The 14,840-nt window shown below is 38.8% G+C and overlaps 1 protein-coding gene across 2 annotated transcripts in view; it reads right to left on the bottom strand.

The window, feature by feature from the left end:
• The window catches only part of LOC129721330 (glutamate receptor 1), a 357,842-nt gene that overhangs the window by 118,554 nt on the left and 224,448 nt on the right, over window positions 1-14,840 (bottom strand). For both annotated transcript variants that reach the window (XM_055673775.1, XM_055673776.1), the window contains exon 3: window positions 14,229-14,486. In XM_055673775.1, coding sequence (XP_055529750.1) covers window positions 14,229-14,486 — 258 coding nt within the window. The remainder of the gene's footprint in view (window positions 1-14,228; window positions 14,487-14,840) is intronic.

The following is a 14,840-nucleotide window of genomic DNA, read 5'->3' as shown; positions in this document are numbered from 1 at the left end:
AAAATGACACTTTAAATAACTGACATTTTCCCGTCAGACGCTGGACCGGACATCCGAAAGGGAAGTATGCGGATCGTCAGTTTCAACTTTGACACGAATTGGGCTGGCACACCAAAAGATTGAATAATTTATCCTCTTTGGTATATGAGCTCGACCAAAAAATTTACTGATATCGTTAACATTGAAAAAATACTGGAGACTATTCAACAATGCTTTTTGCTTATATTTCAGATTTTTCTTTTGGATTTTCTCACCTAATGTCAATCACATACATGAGGAATTCCGTGGTGAGGCAATGCAAACCCGTGGGGGAGCTAAGCCCCCCCTAGCCCCCCCGGTAGCTACGGGCCTGCGGCACCGGCAGCACCCTGTCAGAATTTTATTGAAACGTTTTGAGTGTATAGAGTTTACTAAACCAAGCGATTTTTTAAGTTGGGTAAAGCGGGTAATGTGTGTAGTTTTAGTTTATTTAATGAACAAGAACAGAAATTGCGACTTAGGACTCAGAAAAAATTCCCTTCTCCAGGCGGGCTCAAACTCGCAATCCCCTAAAAAAAATCTCGAATCACCCTCTACTATTGTATCTCGTTCTAAACACACTCGTTGATCCTCGATCAACCTCACATACGCCTTTTGGGAGTTAATTTTTTAAAGTGTGAGAGTGTCTTTATTTCACACGCTGTGAATAATGACTTACTATATCTACTACTTACGAGTAGTTGAGATGCTCAGTTCGAAACCCTGACCGAAACGCGTTTGAGCAACTTTAAGTTTTTTTTTCGAACAATTGTTTAGACTAACATTCAAACAGGGCTAATGTTCTTGAACCATTTTATTTTACAAATCGATATACCAAAATACTAGCTAGAGAAAAGTTGTCATGGGATGACTTTTAACAAATTGTTTGGATTTTCATTGAAAAGTATTGCAGAAGTAAAAAAAAAAATAGTGCAATGAATTTCTTCTATCTGCTTGCATCCGATACGAGAAGAACATGATTGTCCTATTTTCAAGACACAACAGTGAACTATATAACACTTTTTATTTTGTTGCATAACGGAGAGCTCCATCTGCCCGAGTTCATTGATTGCCAACACTAGATAAAATTCATTTTCCATGCATGCTTATTATATACAGAATAAAATGTTTTTGCAGTTCGTGAAACTGAGAGAATAAAATAATTTGAAAAAAGGTGGGGCTGCCTTCAACATACCTCTAAAATAAACATCGCGAAGTGAAGTGATAACATTCACTTGTCTTACAGTGTTGATGCAAAATAGAACGCCATTGTGTCTCGCAAAACTGAGAGAATGATATAACTGGAAGGAACATCGCAGGTGAGACGCTTAGAGACGTTGCGATATCATTAACCCTCTGATGCCCAAATTTTATTTTCGCTTGAAAAAATTCTAGCCGCTTTGTTTTGTGAACCGTAACACGTGTCTGATCCGTAACACATGTCTGATGAATTGCAGTCAGTTCAAAGAAAAAAATCGTCACGCGAGAGAAAGAGAAAAACTTTTTTTCGTTCAACCGATCGTTTCTGCCGCTCAAATCAAACGAAAAAAGCACGTGCATTCATCGCAGTTTGGTCATTTATGCAAATTTAAAGTTCGATGGTTGCTATCGTGCGATTCAGATGATCATGAAACCACATATGAACATAGGAAAAAGTGATGTCAGTTCATTTTATGAGAAAAAAGTATGAACAGAGGTTTTGTTAAAGTGATATTAATTTTCCGATGAAGGCCGTCTAAGGCAGCACTGGGTACCAAAGGGTTAAGCATCAATCCCTGAAATTGACTGGCACCAGAAGCAAGCACTGATATTCCGATATTAGCACGAAATAGGTATCGATACTGGAAGGTATTATTTTTAGATTCCAGTGACATTTCAGGTAAAATTTATATGGCTGGTTTTTTGTTACAAATTTATTACTCATAAATGTAAAAAAAATGTCTCACAGAGAGCCAATAATGCTCTTCAAAAAATCCAAACTGCACTAATCCTTTGAGCTATTATAACAACAAAATAAAACACTATAATACGAATTAAGAGAAAAATCCATTTTTCATCGTTTCTCAAGTGATGAGTTGAAATTTTATTGCTCATTATAGATGTGGAGGCGAAATTAAAAGCAAAGCAACTTTTTCAGGGACTAGTCACATTTTTTATTGAATCTCGATTTAACCTAACTAAAATTTTGACGCAAAATATCCGAAATTTTGGTTGTGTTCCAGAATTGTGATTTTATTTTTTTTGCTGAATTTTAATACTAGTTTTAATACTCTCTCATGTTCAAGACTCGGTTGTACTTGACATTAAATAATCCACTGTTATTATCATTAATAACTCGTACAGCGGACGCCAATGCTTTCGACCAACACCGGGTTACCGGGCTACAAAAGTACTGATGTGTTTGCTATTTACGCCAATAAATCGGTCAAATTCAACATTCGAATAAACGAAATTGTTGAAAACAACTGGTTTCTGATGATACCAGATGAAAAAGACATGACGGTAGGAAACTTTGGAATTGTGTACCATTGATAATGTCGTCAACAGAAAAACAAAATAGTATGGCTTGACCCAAGTTCAAAAAAACCTGTCAGTTGGAACATTTTCTGTGTAAATTTTTACACTGTATCGAAGGTGTTTGAGTATGGTATGTTATCGGAACGACGTATCAAATTAAGAATCTGTACTTCATGAACTAATTACAAATTTTGTCCTATGACTTACATTTTAAGTTATAAAGTAGGCAATGTTTGTGATTTTTTCGAGGGTGCTAATAATAAACACAGGCTGAGGAAGTGATATAGACTTAAAAAAAATCTCCCCCATGTTCACCCTCGAAAAAATCACATATATTGCCTACACAGTACCAAAAAATGAAATTTACAACTAATACAAATGAAAGCACATAACGATTTCTAGCACATAAAGTGAAATACATATAAAATTTCACACTGTTCACAATACAGAATCGTTTAAAGCCATGTAAATTTGTACGGTAATTAATATAAACTTAAAGCTTTGAATATAAATATTCATGCAAATTCACAATATATTCATTCACTTTGCATGTGAATATAATGCCACACGTAATATTACATGGTTTCCAATGCTCCATGGCTGCTTTATGTGCATTTAAAGTAATGTAATTTTTTTTTTACTGTGTACTTTGTAAATCAAGAATCTGTAATTTATCCTTTTTGTTTCATAATAATAAACGTAGGTTAACATTTATTCTGTAAACTGTTCATTGATGTTATTTTTGTTTTAATTAAAATAGTTTATTTCGACGGACTCAAATACTCAACAGTGCTCCAGGCGCATGGTCATTTACAAGAAAACACACTGAGCACACACTGTTGGATATGTTTTAGTTAGATTTTTTTCTCATTTTTGACATAGAACTACGGCTTATTTAAATAGGGTGGCAACTAGGTATAAAATGAATCTTTTTCATTTGTTGGCCTATTTGATTTTTTTTCTTTATTGGTAGGGTGAAATTGATTGTTCTAAATTCTTATCAATTCTTATTACTGATCGCAATACAACTTTTCGTCCTATATTGTTATATATTCCACTAATTTTAGAAACATTAAAATTTGCAAAAGTCACTTTTTTAACATAAGAGGTCCACTAACTCAAAAATAACCTAGCGCAAAGTTGCTACCATCAACAGCATAGTGCTCTACTTTACGGCTGGCTGCCAGCTCAATCATCCAACTGCACTATTACCTGCTAAAAGCACCGATCAGTGTGCGCACTCGCGTGGAATGATCAAATGATCACTTTGGCGACAGGCACGTGTTGCTACTTGAGTACTGCTGGCTGGCTGCTCGTCCGTTCGCCAGCAGTTTGCAGCAAGATGAAGCTGCCGTTGACTGATGCTGCGGCAACGATGATTATGATAGCGAGCGATGACGATATGGCTTGCTAGTGTTTGCAAATGTATATTCTATCTCTACCCCCGGCAGCAATCCTTTCCGATGTAAGTAAAGATGGCAGGAAGATGGAGCAGAGCCGTTGCACATAATTCTAGTTACACTGACAAAGATACATCGCTTCCTATCCGTTAGCTACCAGGGACGGTCCCTGTCACTATGTAGGTATATCCTATAGTCAGCATATTGCGACACTCGCACATTCCGGAGTTGATGCTCTCCGATTCTCGTAAATCTTTAGAAGCATTTCGTTTCATCATGATTTTTCTTTATACTCGGGATGCATAAGCTTTGCTGGGCTTTCGCTCGACAGCGGCAGTAGCGGGAGCAGCATTTCATTGTGCAAATGCAAATATGCAATTTGTTCAATACCGAAGTTAGTCTCATGCATAATGTGTGTTGCTTTAGCCTTGCCACTGTTTTGACTGGAGTGCACACATGCAACAATAATACGCTGGAAGCACTATTGTTGGAAAGAATGCTGCTGAAAAGATGCTGAGATGACGATGACGAGCACCGAGGATGACAGTAAGATTCGGTTTTTTTGTCTAGTTTAAGGTTCCATTTTGTTTAAATAACCTAATGCTGAGATTTGAAATTTAATTCGGGTGCGATTCAGCTGGCGTTGTGCGCCACGATTTCCATAAAAAAAACCGTGACGCATCTTTCAGATTAGTATTTTGTTGCATCACATGCAAATTTCTTCACTAAAATAATTTCCTAAACTTTCTCTCAATACTTCAGATATTGATGTGAGAAAAGCATAGACCGACAGTTAATCACTATGTTGAAGGATATCAATATCGTTCTAGATTCATCACAATTGACTTCATAACTTTTACATCAAATTTAAAACGGATATATAATTTCCAGGTCAAGGTTCATATAGATATCGTTAATTTACCGGGACATTATTCACATCAAAATGGAACCGGTAATTGAACGCCACTTTCAAAGCACTTTGGCAATGTTCTGCTTAGTTTCGAAATATTATGAAGTGCTTATAGAATGACAAATCTAAGAATATATGTACACTTATGTTGCCGTACAACATATTTCCGTACTAAGTTAGCTTGTGGACTTGGCAGAAGCTTCAGTTTTTGCATCCATCGGTTAAAACATCGCACTCACAAGGCGAACAAAACTGTCAGTTTTTGCATTGCTTCACTAGCTGCGCATGAAAAAGATGGAGAGGCTGCAGCACGATTCATGAATCCTATAGTCTAGAAAGGGGGGCATAAAAAAGGCAACATTCCACATCCTATTCAACTGTCCCGAGCGCCAATCTACAACCCGCTATCAGCATACACACGCACACCCACCCACACTCCGACTACACATCAGCACATGCATTCCGGAATCGGGAGTAGCTCGAGGCGTTCGAGTGTTTTTCTCATAACCCCATACACGAACACAGGCACATGAAACTTATCGTCTTGCATGAACGCAAGCTGCATCATCGCATCAACTATTGCGGGGAATCAAAGTGGTGCTCTTCCAAGTGGCTTCACAGCTTTTATCCTTGCAACGCAACAGCATTGGCAGTGGGCTAGAGTGGGGGAGGAAAGAGGGGGTAGTGTTTCCGGCATATCGAGCCATAATAGAACTCCGCGGAGTGGCGGGAAGGCCAAGTGGCTCTTGTTGTCACCGTACGAACCGCTCAATTTACGACTATAAAGCCTGCAGTGTCGCATATAATCTTAAACTGGTTTTAAAACCTCCTTCTCGAGATTGACCTGATACTGCTCCGGTATCGTCCGTTCGTCCGTGCGATTTGACGCAAAAAAGGGGAGCAAATATGCGATGACAACAGCATTGAGGGGTGGTGAGCTGATTTCAAACGAGTTGTGCTGTTGTTGTTGTTGTGTAGATTCCAGCTGTCGATTAGATTGGACGAAGAAATTAAAACGAACTTTTGCTTAACGAATTCGGAGCGCTCGATTACCACTCAGACCACGTCGGACCATTGCATGCCTTATGCATTGCAGAGGGATCAACGCTACCACAATTAAAAACATAAATTTGATCCAGACTGTGGTACGGTTTGTTTGCTTTTGAAAGGGGACGAGTAAATTCGTTGCTAATTTGGTTATGTGTTGGTGCCTTGCGGGAAGGCGTCCGGTGGATGCTTAGTTTGAGTTAACGCTTTGAAAATATTACTGCTGCTGATATCGGGCCGGGCATTAGGACAAGATTCCGGTATCACGAACGACGAGAATTGGGTAGTGTGCTTAGCGTAATGAATGTTGTTGCCGCTGGGTTGACGCAGGATGAACTTTGAAACCGGTTGTTTTGTGATAAAATATTGAAGGTTGCCTGCAAAGAAGGCTTATTGGGGTTAACTTATTTGATATTCTCGATTTCATTTCGATATGAGAGTTGGGAAATAACTTTACTATGAGCTCTTACAATTATATGGAAAACTTTATCCGAGAGTTGAATTCATTAAAATATAACAAAATTAAGGTTGAAAATAAGATATTTATGACACCAATCAGGAAGCTACGTATTATAAAATTCTGCTTGATAGAACTAAATCCTGAAAACTCCATATTTCATAAAGTTCCAGAAATCCCGGAAAATTTATTTTTTCGATTTTTTTGAGGAAACATCAGATCTTGACGTTTTATGCATTTCCAAGATATTTGGTATGAAAAAAATCTATATCGAACATCTCATTAACTACTACCTGTGCTTTTCTTCATTGGTCAAAAAACTATGATTGCTTTAAATTTTTTATGAGGACATTGTTCGAGAATACTAAACTACACATCCAGAATCATTCATAGTACCCCATGTGTCAGGAAAAAAAAACTTACAGATTCATCAGTCGAACCATGACAGCAATAACAATGAAGCTACTCCATTTAGAAGTGTGCGCGTTCAAAGAAAACAGATATTGGGCGCGTAGAGAAACACTTTGTGGACGACCGACGACCCTGAGCGACAAGAAGGATGCTGAAGAGGAAGACCGAGAGGAAAGTGGCTACACGGCTTCGTGCGCTTGGCAGGAAAGTCGATGCAGCCGGTCAAACAATAAAAATATATAAAATGGTCCCTGCGAATCGCGACGTGGTTGTGGTGATGGACGACGAGACCTATCTCACCCTGGATGGCAACGACTGGCAGGGCACTTCCTACTTCATTTCACGCATCAAGTCATCATCACTTTGGACTGGCCGTGAACGGGGAGCTACTCGAAGCGATTATTAAAGGAGATGTCAGTGAACCTGCTGCTTATATAATTCTCGAATGTATATTACTTATATATAAGTCTTGGTTAAAGCGACATACATCTCCGTCCTCGACATATTTTATGTAAAAGAAACTTTACCAGTCTTCACCAGAAATTATGAAAAAAGGCATTATGTGTGATAAATAGAAAAAATTACCAGGAAGGTTGTATGCAAAGCCACGACCGCAAGGTTGAAGTAGAATACTTTTACAAGAAAGATAACCCGGCTGCTTGCGTGTCAGTCATTTTTTCTAGTAAATAAACGTTGACGGCTCATTGGCAGTATTGTAATTTCACTTTGTTTGATATTTTGAATGAAGTTTATTGAATATTTTTGAAATTTTGCACAAATGAGCAGTTGAAGTGCTGCCGAGTTGTAATATGCGCATTAAATACGACATCATTGACCGGGAAAGGAACAACGGCCACAGTTATGCAGAACGTGAATGACGGCGCGATGCGATTCGCCTTACCGTGGTGAAATGTACAGCTCTTTTTACGGCGAAGTAGAGCTATACATTTCAACACATTTCGTCTTGCCGAATCGCATAGCGCCGTCATTTGCGTTCTGCATAACCGTAGCCAAATACTAAGTGACGCAAACACGTAATAATAGTCAGAGTATGCATGTAGATGAAGATAATTAACTTGGATTATAGCGCAAAACGAGAAAGTATTAACTCTTCAAATATTCATTTGTATTCTTCAAATTTCAGTTGTTCAATTTAATATCTATTGAAATGTCTGTTAAATATCTGATTAAGGCTCTTATATAGGCCAAATAATGCATTATGCATTCCCAAATCAGGTCCATAACTCTGTCGACCGTGCTTGGGAAAGCAAACGTATAACGACTAATCAGCGGTCGAATTTTGTGTTTTGACAAGGCTTAAGAATTTTCAATAGTACAATAGTTCGAATAATAAAATTGCAATTTCGAATAATAAAATTCAATTTCGAAAACCAACCGATTTATTAGCATTTGAAATTTCACATATTTCTCACTTTTTTCGGATTTAGATTTTCATTTCACATCCCTAAGTAGCCGAACTTCCTGAGAGAAGTATTCTACTTCAAAAATAATAAAAACAAATATTATTACAGTTTGTAGGGCCGATGAAAGAAACCCGTTTTAGACCGAAAATTAAATGGCGCATGGGAACTTGGAGATAGTTATTTGTTTGGAGTTGTGAATCCGATATGTAATTTGAAAATAAATGTTGAAAAACAAATATCAGAAGGGTTGGAGGACCGTATAGTTGACGTAGAACTACATAAAGTCGTTTGTTACATTACTTGCATTGTTGCATTCGAAAGTAATCGCAAGTGACCGGTACTAAGCAAACTTCTCTTTTGGCGTAGAGTGCAGATGGAAGATGGATCATGGCGGAGGCGGATGAACCACGAGTTGCATCAGCTGCTGAGAGAACCACTCATCGTTCAAACGGCGAAAATCGAGAGTCTACGGTGGGCTGGACATGTCGTTAGGATGTCGGACGACAACCCGGTGAAAATGGTTCTTGATAACAACCCGACTGGAACAAGGCGACGAGCGCGCAGCGAGCAAGGTGGCTCGATCAAGTGGAAGACGACCTGCGGGGCCTCCGCAGACGACATGGCTGGCGAGCTGCAGCCATGGACCGAGTTGAATGGAGACGATTTCTTCGAACAGCAATGGACACTTCGGCCTGGAGCTGACTGATAAGGTAAGGTACGGTAATACATCCTATAGCTCAATGCGATCCGCAATGTAAGCGAGGGGCTTGGATAACTGTATTATTGAATGGACAATGGCGATGCTAAAAGATCGAGGAATCCCGCCTGATCTTTGAGGTGCACAGCTAAATATCAGATCGTTAAAGGGGTGTTTTCAAAGAGTAGTGCGGTTACAAACTCAAGATATTTTACACTGATGTAGGGAAAATGTGTGAAAATGCTAGAACCGAGGTGTTTGGCCCTGGAATCAGTCGAGCTATACCAATAATTAAGAAGAATTTTATTTTTGACTCATCATCCTGAAAGTCAGAATTTCTTAATTTAAAAATAAAAAAAATCAATTTTTTAAATATTTTTAGTTTTTTTTTTATTTTTTGAACTAGTTTTAGTTAGGTTTTTCAGTTTTAAGGTATTTTTATTTCATTTATTTTAAATTAAAAAAAAACGAAATTTTAGTATTTTTAAAAATTAACTATTTTTCCCGTTTCCATCAAGCGTCACGTATTTTATGGATGTTCTTTTACGACAAATTAGCTCTAGATAACTCAAATTTGGAATTCAAAAGAATTTTTTTGTATATATAATAGACTCTAAAATTATATATAATCGAATATATAATCGAGTCGCTATATACACTAAGGTCGCTTTTTACGCGGTTTTTTCACGCGGTTTTTTTTTCGCGGATTCCGGAATCTACGCGGTTTTTCTACGCGGATTTCGGAATTTACGCGGTATTTTATTTTTGCCCGGATTTCGGTTTCCCTTCACTCGGAATGCAAAATTAACGATGGTTTTTTTACGCGGATTCCGGAATTAACGCAGTTTTTCTTTACGCGGGTTCTGGAATTTACGCGGTTTTTTTACGCGGATTCCGGAATTTACGCGGCACGTATCCCCCGCGTAAAAAGCGACTTTAGTGTAGTAGAATTCAACCTGTATTGTTCTAATGAAGAAATACAGGCTTGCGAAAATCTGCATATTTTATGACAGCTAAGCAGCTTTAAATGCCCTTGAAGCTTTAACAAGTAAATCGAGGCTAGTGTGGGAATGCATTCTTTCTTCGAGACACTTAGCCAGTAGCAACGAAGTCATTCTATACTGGGAGCCCGTCCATTGTGGCATTGAAGAAAATGAAAAACCCGATGGTCTAGCAAAAGAAGGTTTAGCTTCAAATTTGATTGTTCCGGAACCATTGTGTGGAGTCCCTGATGTGCTCTGAGGACTGAATTTAGATTCTGGGAATGTCCATAGTACAATCAAGAGGTAAATCCAGAGGGCAGAAGTTTAATGATCGATGTCCAGTGACATTATTATTACCGAAAGGTCTTACAAGTAACAATTTTTTTCCTGTTGGGGGGTTATTTGGACCACTGCGTCCATTTATTTGAATTATTGTGGTGTTCACCTTGTCCGTCACTTATTGAGGAAGTGATAGACAGCGAGCTATAGCGAGATAGGTGCCAATCGAGAATAACTTGTTTTATGAAACTAGTTACCCTGACTGGCGGTGCAGACCAGATTTTCTTGGGTTCTAGGGAGCCATAACTGAGTCGCTGTATTTGATTTCCACCCCACTAAGATGCAAAAACTGCAAGTGCAGTTTTCTTCTTTTTGTGAAGGGAACAATTGAAGTTTTTGCTGGGTTAATGCTCAGGTCTTCTTTTATACACCAAGAACGTGTAAGATTCAAGGCCTGCTGTATCCTATCTGATATCACATTATCGAATTTACCACGAACCACTGTAAAACGGTCGTCAGCAAAGCCCACAACTTCAAACCCTTCTGCCCAAATGACCATAGCAAGGGAGAGAGAACCCCCTCATGTTGGCAGCCTTTAGTTGCAGTCACGATGGTTGACGATCCAGCCAGCTCTGAAGTTATTTGTCTGTTTGTGAGCATGCTATGGATCCATTCGACTATGCAATTATCGAAGTGTCTCTTTTTCATGGCTTGTGTCGTAGATAAATATGAAGCATTATCGAAGGCCCCTTCAACGTCGAGAAATGCGCACAGGGCTACTTCTTTCAAAGAGAGGGATTCTTCTACTTTGGACACATGCGAGTGAAACGCTGAGATCGTTGATTTTTCAGCTTGATAATAAAACTGGAACTCAGATAGTGGCTACTTAGTCATGTTTTCAGATTTAAGGTATTCGTATATCATCTTCTCCATCAGCAGGATGATGATAAACTGATGGGTCTGAATGCTTTTGGGAGTGACTTGTCGCGTTTTCCTGATTTTGGTATGAAGACCACCTTTACTTATCTTCATGCGGAAGGTATGTGTGCAACTTCGAACAAAACTCTGCTGCAAATCCTGGCCCGAGCTTTCGCATTCGTTTTTCGCAGTTCCATACTGCATTGAATTTACAAAGCATCGTTCATACAGTTCGCTCCACTAGTTTGAACATGCAACAAAAATCTATTCTTTTTTTCGTTTCAATGGCCAAACATAAAGGTGATCTTCAATATATCAACCACAAGTTTAGACAGAATCGCATTCAAGAGATTTTTAGGCGGAAATTCGGTAGCAATTCACAATCAACATGAAAAGAAAAAATTAAACTAAAAATCGCTCAAGTCTCAACCATTCATACATTGCCAAACAAATTTCTTTGGATCGTACACCACGCTACTGCTGAAACCATTCTAACCAGTTAGTTGAATGACTTAAATATTTTCGCTGGAGTTGGAAACCAATCTCTCGACTAACGACAATAATTTTTTTCTCGTACCGTTTATTATACCTAACATTGCGAGTAATGCATATCAGACGCGCTACACACAGCACTGTTTGCAACATTAGGAACAATGTAAAAAAACGGTTGTCGTTAGTTAAGATATTCGGTTTTCAACTCGGGCAACAATGGAATTCTATAAAAAAAATTTGTACATGAAAAACGTTGCACGTATGCGGGTGGTACTGTATGATTATGATGAAAAGGCACTCTCGCTATACTAGTACCGGAGAAACAAAGAATTCTCTCGACGAAAGAGCGGCGAGAGGTCGCACAGTCTTTTTGTTTCTCAGTTTTTTTGAAGGACGAGAGAGACCGAAATAATTCTTCACCACGAGCAGGTATGAATGGTATAAGTGTTATAAAATTTTGCGTGTAAAATGCGTTCTCTCCACCGTTAGATGTCGATACTTAAAAAAAAAGAGATTTTGTCTCGTTTTTGGTTCTTTAGCTGAACATATATGGTATTAGGCTTGCCTTGAAAATCTCCATAAGAGACGGGCTTAGGGCTGATTCTAAATTTTTAATCATGGCAGGTAGAATCCCATCTGCATCTGCGGGTTCATAAGGTTGGAAGAATCTTCCAGAAGTGGAACCCGGAAAGTGAGTTTCCATCATTAAGCCTAAAGCTTCAGAAGGCGTTTTTGTGTACGAGTCGTCATCCTTTTTAAGGTTCCCTAGCCCGTTCTAGTGGTTCTTTGCAAGTGTCTTATGAAATCTCGCCACAATTGGGAAGCATTCCATACTTTCGCAAGTGTGAACCCAGGATTTTCGCTTGGATCTCCTTAGTTCAATGTTGTATTCGGTTATTGCTCTCCTTTACGAAGTTCAATCCTACGAGATTTTTGCTTTGTTAAACAGTTTTCGTGCTGTTTTACGAAGCTGCTCGAGTCTGTCATTCCACCAGGGAACATCCCTAGTAACAATATTGGTTTTATCAAAGGTTTATAGCGCTTAATACAACCAAAACAGCGCTATAAAACTTTGATAAAACCAATTTTGTTACTTGGGATTCCTGGTGGAAGTGACATTTTTTGTAGGACAGTTGTTGTTGTAGGCGGAGATTATCGCTTCGCATACTGCTTTTGAGATTAGGTCAAGTTGTTAAATCAATCTAATTTTGTAAACATTGTTTTCGATGTGAGTTCCAGCGCATATTGTTTCCAGTTGGTTTTCTCTATACGCGACTGAATTCGATGAACCACCCTCCCACTCGAAACCCAGATCAGATTATTTTTTTCGCTAAAATAACGCTCCTAGAAAACTGGCAACTTTTGTTCATATTCTTTGGACCGGACTCCAGACCGGGACCAAACAAATTTTAAAATACCCACATTGAAGGAAGTATGATCATTTTTGGATTTTTTTCCAGAATTAGCAGTCGTCATTTTGAATTTCAAAATGAGGTCCGACACAAATTTCCGGATTTTTGGAACATTATAATTGTTTGAACATTAAGGGCGATTTTATTCAAAATTATTATTTTAAATGATTATATAACATATATATTTAGATTTGTAGTCCGCAGTTTGAAAAGTATACGTCAGAATGATATAATCAGCTTTATCGAAGACAGAAGAAGAAATTGCTCACAGCTTCCCTGGAGTTCAGCCTGGGTAAATATTAACCCAGTACAACAAAATTTATGTTTCAAATTCTAAAAGTATTCAAAATTATAATCAATAGAAAAGTCTATTTTTCAAAAGCAATGGTAACTCACTAGTTCAAAGCTCATCATATTAGTTTGGAGAGGATTCTCTCAAGCAAATTGGTTTGAAATTTGTAAATCGCTTGTGTAGGTCTATCAATCCGGGCTCTATTCGTGACAATGGTTATTTGTTTGCAAAATGCAAACAGTGCCACCTGAACGCAGTACACTGCAAACAATGCAAAATATTGAGAATAATAAATAGTCTCAACTGCGGGTTTCCCCAACCAGGCATCTTTATCGATTAGCTCTCCGGTAGGTATCACTGACTTGATGTGTGTTCGCATCAGTTAGCGAATAAACATGTTTCGCTGAGCATAACTGCTACATACACAGCAGCAAATGGGTTGGGTTCGGTGGCGCGGGGATCATGAATATCTCATTCCTCTGTGCTAAGCTAGGCGAACGAGGCTGCCGTCGTGATGGATTACTCAGGCGGGAATTTAATTTAATATTTTATCGCCAATTTTCATCCGTTAGCTGTGCTGAAATATCCGGCTCCAGATGCTTTCGGTCCCCGTTAGGGCAACTCTAAATTGCCGAACAGTGTACTCCCAGAGTAGCGAAGTGCCGACACCTTGACTTTGAGATGAGATATTTGTAATCAAAAATGTACAATAATAACACTAACTGGAAGAAAAAAATCATGAGTAAATCTCAATAAGTGCCAAAAAAATTCCAATCGCCGCCACCCTCACACATAACATACCGGTTGTCTTGAAGCGAGATATTCGTCAAATTTCATCAAAATAACATTATCTGCCATAAAATCATTTTCACTCGCTAGGAAGCCAACTGTCAGCATCGCCAAAGCGAAGAATTTCCCATACCCTTTTCCGCAGCACCTATCACATTACAACCCCAGCAGCGGAGACTTACCGTCGTGCGAGTCGTACATGTAGATTATCCGATCCCAGCCGTAGTAGCGCACCGTGTCTATGATGGCTTGGTAGTAGTCCGGCCGCATGCTGATGGCGAAGTCGAGAAAGCCGGACGACGGCGTCAGGACCTTCTCCGGGAACCAAGGCGTGACGAACGGCATCTGGAACGTGTTGCTGTACGAGTGCAGCGTGTCGAAGGAATCCGGGGAGACGGCACCGAGCATGGAGAACACACCGCGCGAAAATTGATTGCAAACTGCAAGAGAAGAGAGAGAAGGGAATAAAGCGAAATCAATTTGCCTTGTTCAAAAGATAGTTTTTAATTATTTGTTTTAATGCCTCGATCGTACGGAAATAATTAAATCGATTATAAAATAAATAAAATCGTATATTTCCCTAAAATATTTTACTTAAATTTGGAAACATTAGCCTTAGAAATTCTTTTAACACATCTGCGCGTGTCACATAATACGATGAGATTATTCGGAATTCTCTAGAACCCAGCAACGAAACTGGACACTGTTATAATCTTTGGTTGAACCTGTAGACCATCAAGATCTCAACTTTATTGTAGCTTTGAAAAACACATATAGCTTTTTTATTTCAAGAC

The sequence above is a fragment of the Wyeomyia smithii genome, chromosome 2 (genome assembly GCF_029784165.1).
Source record: "Wyeomyia smithii strain HCP4-BCI-WySm-NY-G18 chromosome 2, ASM2978416v1, whole genome shotgun sequence".
Lineage (NCBI taxonomy): Eukaryota > Metazoa > Arthropoda > Insecta > Diptera > Culicidae > Wyeomyia > Wyeomyia smithii.
The sequence above is the reverse complement of the archived record's forward strand: the minus strand, read 5'-3'. Positions and strand labels throughout refer to the sequence as shown.